General features: G+C 42.0%; 1 protein-coding gene across 1 annotated transcript in view; it reads right to left on the reverse strand.

The window, feature by feature from the left end:
* APH1B (aph-1 homolog B, gamma-secretase subunit) overlaps positions 1 to 8,649 on the reverse strand; it is a 28,659-nt gene extending 20,010 nt beyond the window's left edge. Inside the window, exons 1-2 of the mRNA XM_032297220.1 lie at positions 8,434 to 8,649; positions 6,838 to 7,008 (exon numbers count right to left, since the gene is read on the reverse strand). Of these exons, the coding sequence (XP_032153111.1) occupies positions 6,838 to 7,008; positions 8,434 to 8,546 (284 nt within the window). The 5' untranslated portion in view covers positions 8,547 to 8,649. The remainder of the gene's footprint in view (positions 1 to 6,837; positions 7,009 to 8,433) is intronic.
* Between the last annotated feature and the right edge of the window lie 2,142 nt (positions 8,650 to 10,791).

Raw genomic sequence — 10,791 nt, forward strand, 5'->3', positions numbered from 1 at the left:
AATTTGCTAAAGCAGCTGTCTCTACCAACGGCTGGTAATCACTAATCTCTCCTTATTCTTAATATATAGTACATACATGTTTAATTTATATATAGCTTATAGATTATTAGCCTGAGCATGGTGGCTTATGCCTATAATCTCAGCACTTTGAGAGGCCAAGGCAGAAGGATCACTTGCATCCAAGAGTTTGAGACCAGCCTGGGCAACACAGCAAGGTCCTCTCTCTACAAAAAATAAAATAAAGCGATGATCTTCAGAGTGATCTCATGCATGCTTCTGCTGTGGCCAATTAATAAGCTTACCATGAGTCCCACGCAGATGTGTTAGGAATGCTAAATGTGGCTGGTCAATTCTACTAGCATCACTATTACCAATCCTTGTTGGTGAGAAAACTCTGCAATAATGTAAAATCCTGACTCAAAGAACATTTAAATTATATTTACTATAAAGTATATTTATTAAGACAACAAAAGAACTAAACCATTTTAAAAATAATTTTTTAGCAAATGCTGGAACGAGACAGGTTAACTCTAGCAATAGACAATTAAATTAACCAGAAGATACTTATTTTCTGGGCATTGTGTTATTTTAAATTTCAAGGTATGCATATTCATTATAATCAGCTTATTCATTACATAAATATAAATAGCATTGATTACATTAAATTAAGGCAATGTAGAATTCAACCAAAATAGGAATAAGCCTAGTGAAGGGGTCCTTTGCTTTTCTAGACTCAAAAGAAACAAAAAAACCTGCCATTTTGGTGCTGTCCATCTGGAAGTGGTGTTTGGTAGTGAGGACATGAACCAAAAATTTAAGTTACCATCTTCTTTCTCTGTAGCAGTAAACAACTAAAATGCCCAATTTTCCTAAATAAACTTACCCCTCATAGTGATATTGTTAAGAGCTAATTAAAGCTTATGGGACATAAAATATAGTAATAATCTCTGTCAACAAATGTATCAATATAGTAGAATCAATAAATTTTGGAAGATTTCTGTCTTATATAAATTGCTCAATAATAAATAAAAGACTTGTGTCCATGTGGACACAAAGAAGGGAACAACAGATACTGGGGCCTAGCTGAGACTAGAGTGGGAGGAGGGGGAGGATTGCAATTTACCCATATAACAAACTTGCACATGTACCCTTGAACCTAAAAGTAAATAAAATGAAATACAGTTATGTGCTGCATAGCAACATTTCAGTCAACAATGGATTACAATGGTTGTCCTTATTATAATGGAGCTAAAAATCCCTATTGCCTAGTGACGTCATGATGTTGTTGCAAAATGCATCACTCCCGTGTTTGTGGTGATGTTGGTGTAGGCAAACCTACTGCACTGCCAGTCATATAAAAACACTGCACATATTTGCGGGGCACAGTGGCCCCCACGTATAATGCCAGCATTTTAGGAGGTCAAGGCAAACAAGTCACTTGAGCCCAGAAGTTTGTGATCAGCTTGGGCAACATGGTGAATCCTTGTCTCTACAAAAAAATACAAAAATGAGCCAGGTGTGGTGGCGTACACCTGTAGTCCCAGCTACCTGGGAGGCTGAGGTGGGAGGACAGCTTGAGGCAAGGAGGTGGAAGCTGCAGTGAGATGAGTGCACCACTCTACTCTAGCCTGGGCAACAGAGAGAGAGAGAGAGAGACCCTGCCATAACACATACAACTATGTACAGTATATAATACTTCATAATGATAATAAACAACTGTTACTGGTTTTTGTAAAAAACAACAAAGTTAAAAGACTTACACTTCTCCATTTGAAATCTTACTACAGGCTGGGCACAGTGGCTCACACCTATATTTTCAGCACTTTGGGAGGCCAAGGTGGGCGGATCACCCGAGATCAGGATTTCAAGACTAGCCTGGTCAATGTGGTGAAACCCTGTCTCCACTAAAAATATAAAAAATTAGCTGGGTGTGGTGGCACATGCCTGTAATCCCAGCTACTTGGGAGGCTGAGGCAGGAGAATTGCTTGAACTCGGGAGGTGGAGGTTGCAGTGAGCCAGGATCTTGCCAGTGCATCCCAGCCTGAGCAACAAGAGTGAAACTTTGTCTCACCAAAAAAACAACAACAACAAAAAAAACTTACTACAAAAGTAAAGTATTCAAGATCATCTGATACTGGTGTAAGGGTGATACATAGATTAACAGAATAAAATTGAGAGTCCAGAAATAAATCTTTATATTTACAGTCTCTTGATTTTCAACAAGAGGGCACGATGACTCAACGAGGAAAGAAAGTGGTCTTTTTAATACATGGTGGCGGAATACTAAATAATCACATACAAAAGAATGAAGGCAGACCCTTACCTTACACCATATATAAAAACTAAAATGTGTGAAAAGTCCAGCCATAAGAGCTAAAACTATACATAGAAGCATACATAGGTGTCAGTCTTTATGGCCTTGGATTGAGTAGTAATTTCTCAAATACGAACACCTAAACCACGAGCAACAAAAGAAAAAGTAAATAGATGAACCTCGTCAAAATTAAAAACTCTGATGCTGCAAAGGACACGATCAAGAAAGTGAAAACACAACAAAGATGGCAGAAAATATTTGCAAATCATATTTGAAAAAGAACTTACATCTACAGAACTCTTACAACTCAATAATAAAAAGACAAAATAATCCAATTTAAGAGATAAATAGGCGGGGCATGTGGGCTCACATCTGTAATACCAGCATTTTGGGAGGTCGATGTAGACAGGTTGCTTGAGCTCAGGAATTCAAGATCAGCCTGGGCTACATAGGGAGACTATTTCTCTACCAAAAAAATACAAAAATGAGCTGGGTGTGGTGGCAGGCACCTATCGTCCTAGCTACTCAGGAGGCTGAGGGTGGGAGGATTGCTTGAGCCCCGGAGGCGGAAGTTGCAGTGAGCCACAATTGCGCCACTGCACTCGAGCCTGGGTGGCAGAGAGAGACGGCAAATCAGTGAATCAATCAAAGATTTTAGCTATTTCATATAGCAAAGTACTACTATCACAAATATATTAAATAAACAAATTCAAAAGATGAATAAACTTCCTAATTCTATATTATGGAAGTACATGGGAGGAAAAGTAACAGCTAAGAGTTCTCGATGTTAACATCAGGAAGTGAGAAAGTACAAAACATTGATAACCCGTTTCTGTGTTCACTTCCATTTTACTCAAGTGGAAAATTCTTTGTTTGCATTTATTATTGTGTTTCCAAAAACAAAAAGAGAAACAATTCAAATTTTAAAAATATAAACTTTGAAAAACTATTGATAAATCATACCATCTTTCTCATTTGTTCTATTTTTGAATGTGCGTATGAGGGAGAGAAAGGAATATGAATACAAGTTAAATACACCATTTTAGGAATTTTTTAAAATAGACATGTTGCTTAAAAGTTGTAGCAATGGTTATCTTAACATTTTTTCTATAAATGGAAGGTTTTCTAAAATTACAACATATTTATGGAATCAACATTGTAAGACAAAATTGAATTAAATTACAAAAATTTCCATCCAAACAGAAAAAATCCTAATGTCTGTTTTAGGCAACATAGAGGAGTTTCAAGCAACATAGAGTTGCCTAAACTGTATGTTCTTGGCAAAATGCCATTATGTTTTAAGCAACATAACTTGGATTTTTTTTTTTTTTAATGACTGTAGAAAGGGCTACCCCTTGTTGTCACATGCCAATTTCTCATTATGCAAGGCTCTGCCAGGCTGAAGGTTACTATTTCATGAAGAATAAGATTATTAAGATTAAGTGACTACGGCCTAACCCACGAAATAAAATTATTATTTATTATTAGATTGCAATGAATATTTTGATCCAATTCCATATATTTATAAAAACTGGTATAAACTCTCCACGTTTTAATCTTGGCACCAAATTCTGATAGCAAAAGTTTGAGGTAGCACTTTAAATTTAAAAGTTCAAGGCCTACTTTGTCAGTGGCGATAAAATATTGATTAAAATAAAGCCCCTATATTTGAACATAGTATAGCATAAGAGAGCAATGTAAATATATTCATATAAATGTTAGTCACAAATAAGCATTACAATTTTTAAACTTGTTTTCATACGACTACATAACATCTATTTCTCAAATTTGCTGGGAACGTTTTGAATATTCTAAAGGCTTGTAAAAGCTTCATTTTGCAAACGCAAACAAAGGTACCTGTTAATACAAGTCTGTTCTACCAATTGTTTAAAATTTCCAAAGGTCCTTTCAGAAAAGCAAACATGGTTTCCCTAGGAGGCTAGAGAGGCTTCTCTGAACATCCTGGCATTCAAGCCTACAGACTGACAACTGAACAGTAATTTCTTCCTCATGTGGCCCTACTCCTTTCCTGCCCTCATTAAAAAAGTAGGCCCTTGCTCCTCACTGTAAAAAGAAAATTTAAAACATTAAAATTAAAAAAAAAAAAAAGAGGAACAAAAAAATGTGGATCTATGTTCAGCTACAGTCATTTGGGTCTCTAAGTTAGTGCCAGGAAAATGTTGGCATTTCACGTGGAAACCATGAAGATGCAAGCGAGTGAAGAACAGCTCATACTCATTTGGGCACTCTGGGAATTCAGGTTTTAGAACATACAAATCCTAAACTTTAAATTCTGAATTAGAAATTAAGGTTTGTTTTTTTTTTTTTTTTTTTTTTTCCCAAAATTAGACCCACTGTATGAAAATGTATATGAGCCAATGACGTCACTGACAGGAAAACCCAGTGCAACGTGAGGCTGAGCTGTGAAGGGTACAGTGCCCAGGTGGGGGCACTACTTAGACCTCACTGCGGAATACTGTGCCAGGTCCTGAGCACAGGCAAAAACCAGGCACTGACAAAAAGGGTCATGTCCACTGACCAAAAAGAAAAAACAGCCTTTCTTTTGGAAAGGTTTGGAAGCCACAACCATGCTTGCTGAGGTCCAGGTGAAGAAAGGAGGACTGTTCAACCTTGAAAGGGACATGCTGATAACCACGTAGCAGAGACTTCATTTACCTGGTGCGCAGGGTCAAGGTCAGAAGGGTGTGCGTGGGTGTGTGTGTGTGTGAGTGTGTTTGAGACAGGGTCTGGCTCTGCTGCCCAGGCTGGAGCACAGTAGTGCAATCACAGCTCACTACATCTTCCGCCTACTAGGTTCAAGTGATCCTCCCACCTCAGCCACCTGAAGGAATGGGACCAACTGTGCCTGGTTAATTTTTGTGTTTTTTGTAGAGACAGGGTTTTGCCATGTTGCCCAGGCTAGTCTCGAACTCCTCAGCTCAAGCAGTCAGCCCACTTCCCAAAGTGTTAGGGTTATAGGCATGAGCTACCTAGCCCAGTGGAGATAGATCTGGTTACATTAATCATATTCTACAGTTAAGCTTAAAACTGTAGAATGGTGTAACTGCAACATACCAGAAACATTCAAACACAATTAGATGTCCATCTGTTAGGGATGTTGTATTACCATGGAAATTTCAATGTTACCTTTCATATTTATTTGTTCCCATGTAATATTTCCAGGGACTAATGGGAATTTCATTTTTGAAACTTTTCTAAGATATGATTTCTGCTTCTAAGCAATGGCTTCCTGGTTTTCCATTTCTAATTTAAATTCCTTCATTATGAAAAGGAAATTCAGTATCTGCTATTAAAAGCAAAGAGTAAAAAATACAGAAAACATAGCATATTGGTAAGAACGTTATCAGAAGCCTAATGAAAAGAGTTGTTGTTGAGGTTCCTCTTGGTTATATCCATGAAATTCATGGAGACCCTTAATTACTTCATTTACAGAAATGAAAAAAGACAGCACATTTATCACTCTTTACTAAGTCTTACTACATAATCAAAGCTAATCTCATGACTGCCTGAAAGGAAATATAATTCCAAGTTCCAGCTGTGTTTCAAATCAGCAGTTTCATAGTGAGGTCCTCCTGAGTCCTAGAGAAGACCTACTTTCTGGCCTAATAGGGAAACCTAAGGCTTTTTTAAAAATGTATTTTCCTATTATAGGTTTTAAACTACAGGCTGTATCACAAAATGAACTCTCATTTTCCCCTACTACCATCAAAATAATAAAAGGCATGGTCTCCATAAGAATTCTTTATCTTGACTGGGCTCAGTGGCTCATGCCTGTAGTCCCAGCACTTTGGAAGCCCAGGTGGGTGGATCACTTAAGGTCAGGAGTTTGAAACCAGCCTGGCCAACATGGTGAAACTGTCTTTACTAAACTTATAAAAATCAGTGGGGCGTGGTGATGCACGCCTGTAATTTCAGCTACTAGGGAGGCTGAGGCAGGAGAATGGCTTGAACCTGGGAGGCGGAGGTTGCCGTGAGCAGAGGTCTCGCCATTGCACATCAGCCTAGCAACAACAGCAAAAACTGCATCTCAAAAAAAAAAAAAGGAATTATTTGTCTTAGGTTGTGGCAAAGAGAAGAACATTCTAAGCTGGAATGATTTCTGTAGTTGTTGTAATGCCTCCCTAGCTTATTTGTCTCCATGACACTCATCTACCAAAATGGTGTATTTCTTGTTCATTCATTTGTTGTCTGTCTCCTCCTACTGTAAGCTCCATGAAGACAGAGACTCTGTCTTTAATCACTGGTACATCCCCAGTACTTAGGATAGTGTCTGGCATTGATTCTCAAGAAATATTTTTTGAATGAAGGAAGAAAGGAAAGAAGAAATGTGCACAAGATAAAAGAACACTGAATATTTTCAGGCTGGAAATGGACCGAACTCTTGGCTAAGAATTATGTAGGAGGATACAGATACAAATCTATATTCATGTTTCAAATGACCAAATCATAACTAAAATCTAACTGGGGGGAGGAGGGAAGGGAAGGCAGGTATTTAACTTACTTTAGGAGTCTATAATATGCAAATCGGAACATTTCTTGGATAAAGACTGAGACCAATGCTCCAAAGATCAGCAGATATTTCTGTATTGGTCCATCTTTGTTGTCAGTAATGACTCTTGCCATGAACCAAACAAACGATGAAATCAGCAGAGACACCAACCAGAAGAAAGCTCTGAAAAATGGGGGAAAAAAAGTTACAAGTGAACATCAGTACAGGATTAATAATGATCTAAAGGCGGGTGTGGGGGGGACCCTCCTTTAGAAGGAAGAGATTTCTTGGCTTTTTAATATGGGTTGGAAAAAAAGTCCTCATAAAGTGATGCTTTTCATCAGTTGTTCTTAAAGGTGCCTTTTCTGTAGTGAGACAAACATGTCCCAGAGGAATAGTGAGATTTCCCAAGTTACTCTTTTTTCAGTGACCCTGGTATTTGCTGGTACGTCTGCACTCTATCTGCCAAGGACTGTCTAGCTAGAAACTTAGCTATTTGGTACTCTTTCTAATCAATGCTCTGCCCACTGATGAGCCAAAACAAGAAAATATACAACCTTGATTACTGCAATTTTCATAGCCTTAAAAACTACAAGAAATTACAGATTACTGGTCAGATATCTGCAAAGATGAGCATCTTTTCCAGAAAAATATCTACATCTCTATTAATAAAGTGATTGGTATAAAATTCAACTTGAAAACCTGTGTTCTCATCTGGATCAGTATCCACGTCTCTGTGGATTCTAAGGATTGTGGCAAGCTTTACAAACCTTTTCCCAAATCTCTCTTATTTTTTAAATGAAATGTAATGAAGCACTTCGAAAACGTTTGTGGGAGGTGAAGAAACGCAGAAAAGTGGAAATCACTGGCCTAGTCTGGTGCCAAGAGAGACTCACGGGGTGGGGGGGGGGTTGGGGGGGGACGACGACATGGTATGTGCAAGCAATAACCAGGTGACGACTGGGATGGGACACCAGAGTTCCATATTTATCAAGCTCCCAGAAGGAGATGCATAGTCAGGTGCTTCGGTGTTTTTACAGGTTTCCACTCTTCGGCTGCACTCCGGAATCATCCAAAAAGAGCTTAAAAAAAAACAACTGAAGCCCGAATCCCACCTCCTAGACATTGTGACTCAATGGATCGCGGTGGGGGTGGGCATCGGCAAGTTTCAAAGCAGCTGGTCCCAGGTGATTCTAATTGGCAGAGATCGCGCACTACCATCCCAGACGCCAACGGTTCTTAACCCTTTGGGGATTACAGATGCCTTTGGGAATGTGAGGGAAATTAGGGACTCTCCCTCCAGAAAATGAAGGATACAGAGAATGCATGTATGAACTTATCCATAATTTTTTTATACTTTAGTGGCTACACGGCTCACCAAACCCACCCATGGGCCCCAGGCAAAAGGCCCTGACCCCCAGTGTGCGCTTTCTCCTAGGAGGGCGAGGCGCCTCGGGGAAGCCGGATCTCCGCTCTCCCCCTGTCAACCCTCCTCCCGTCAGAAACGCAACAAGGTCGAGCCGCGCGGTGGGGGCGCCAAGGGTCTCAGGTAACCCAAGGGGGGGAGGGGAGCCCCGGCGTCCGCGTTTCCCGGCGCAGTCGCCTCACCCGGCGATGAGGAAGATGATACGCAGCGGCTCGGTGGCGATGGTGAAGACATAGAGGGCGAGCGCAGGCCCGAAGGCGATGAAGGCGCAGCCGAAGAACACGGCCGCCGTCATGGCGACCGCGGAAGCCGACCCGGGGCCCGTAGGGGACGCTAGATGCTACCGGCGCTGGTGGGGTTCAGTAGGTGGGGCTCGGGGGCAGGGCCGAGCGGGATGCTGGGGGAGGGGCGGGCACGGGGGCGGGGCTGAGCGGGGCTCGCGGGCGGGGGCGGGGCTCGTGGGGCGCGGGGCGGGGGCGGGGCGTGGAGGCAAAGCACAAGGGCCAAGGCGATGGGGCGGGGCGTGGGCTGAGGGCGCCCCTACGGGCTGAAGGCGGGGAGCGGGGACCTCACCGCTGGGCCTTCCGCTCTAGCCGGTGTCCGGAAGCGCCCAGGCCAAGCCGCAGCTGCTGATCTGGAGGCTGGCGTCCTCGACGACGTTAGGGCCTGAGCCATCGCCCGCCCGCCTGCAGATATGCCTGGATCCGGTCCCAGTGTGGGCCGCGAGGTGGCTAAGAGAAGGGGAGCTCGCCAGCCCACCTTTGAGCCGCATGCACTGAGAACGGGCAGAGATTTCAAGTCAACTAAAGAGACTAAAGAAAAAAGTACTGCAGGCACTGGCAGGATTCCTTTTTAACTAGCCTTTTCTTTAAAGCACATTTTACCGTTTGGATAGTTGCGGGAAGTTCGTGCTGCATCCTGTATAAAGACTAGGCTGGGATAGCAGTGACCCCGGTGATAACCCACAGATGGTAAAATGGTGAAATAGTGGTGGAAGAAGCTGCCCTTCTCAGAGCTTTTTGGCCAAAAATTTTCCCCCCAAATCTTCAAAAAAGTTGTTTTTGCAGGCATTCTGTGTCCACCCTGCAAGCAATAGTGACATCTCCCTGCTCTGTCCTCTCACAGTGGTCCATTTCACTAGCTTATCCTTCTTCCCCGTTAAAATGTGAACTCCCTCCTCCCATCCGAAACCCAACAAGGTCCAGCTGCGTGGTGGGGGCGCCGAGGGTCGCGGGTAACCCCAGCGGGGGAAGGGAGCCCCGGCGTCCGGGTTTCCCGGCGCAATCGCCTCCCCCGGCGATGAGGAAGGGTCAGGGACTTTGGGGACAGGGACTTTGCTCTGCTCTTAGTTGTTTCCTCGGCACCTAGAAGTTCATTATTATCTGTTCAGTAAGTGAAATAATTTAAAAAGTGTAAGTTATAAACATCTACTTTATATTAATTTAACAATTTCTACAAGGTTTAAAAATTAAAAATTAAGTTCTCTGATCATTCACATCCAAGTTAGATTTTTCTTTAATAATAATACTTCGTTGGTTATTTTGATCAACGTGCCTGACACAGGTAAGTGCTATGTAAGTGTTAACCACTCACTCCTACACCTTCTTTAATGCCCATCATGAATAAAGATTTTGGGCCAGGCGCAGTGGCTCATGCCTGTAATGCCAGCACTTTGGGAGGCCGAGGTGGGCGGATCATCCTGGCCAATATGGTGAAACCCGTCTCTACTAAAAATACAAAAATTAACCAGGTGTGGTGGCAAGTGCCCGTAGTCCCAGCTACTCAGGGGGCTGAGGCAGGAGAATCACTTGAATCTAGAAGGTGGAGGTTTCAGTGAGCCGAGATTGCGCCACTGCACTCCAGCCTGGCAACTAAGTGAGACTCCATCTCAAAACAAAACAAAGCAAAAGATGTTGGTAATTCACATTAAAAAAAACAAACACTGGTAGACAAAAGTTGGGACCTAACAAATGTTTTGCGGCTCACCTCTGAAAATGGACCTTCAAATAATACAACTGCAGGTATTCTTACAGAAAAGTATCATCTTTGCCCATTTAAAAGTCATATATATTTTCCATTTACTCCCACAGAATACTTCTTCAGATGCCAGTGACTGTAATTTGAATGGTCGTATCCAGCACAACACCTGTCAAAACTCAGGTCGAGACAACAGTTCAGAGTGATAGATCTGCTTTGTAAAGATATGGAAAATGAGATTCCAGACTGGAGGTCATCAGTGTAACGCAGGCATGAGATGGCGGTGGCCTGAATCAGGGATTTAGCAGGACTTTGGAGGGAAGCAGACAAATTTAATAGAAGTTTAGGAATTGTACAAACAGAATTTAGTGACTAGTGAACTACAGAGAGTGAGACGGGGAAGAATCAAGGATGAGGGCTTCTGGAGGTTTCAGGCTTAAGTGAATGCTGTGGAGACAGAAGGAGGAGAAAATATGGCAAAGTAGACCTAATAATAGGAACCATTTTGTTATTTTGTTGTTTTGGAGACAGAGTCTCACTCTGTCGCCCAAGCTGGAGTGCAG

Source organism: Sapajus apella, unplaced genomic scaffold (genome assembly GCF_009761245.1).
Source record: "Sapajus apella isolate SASKATOON/1434 unplaced genomic scaffold, GSC_monkey_1.0 scaffold37, whole genome shotgun sequence".
In the NCBI taxonomy this organism is placed as follows: Eukaryota; Metazoa; Chordata; class Mammalia; order Primates; family Cebidae; genus Sapajus; species Sapajus apella.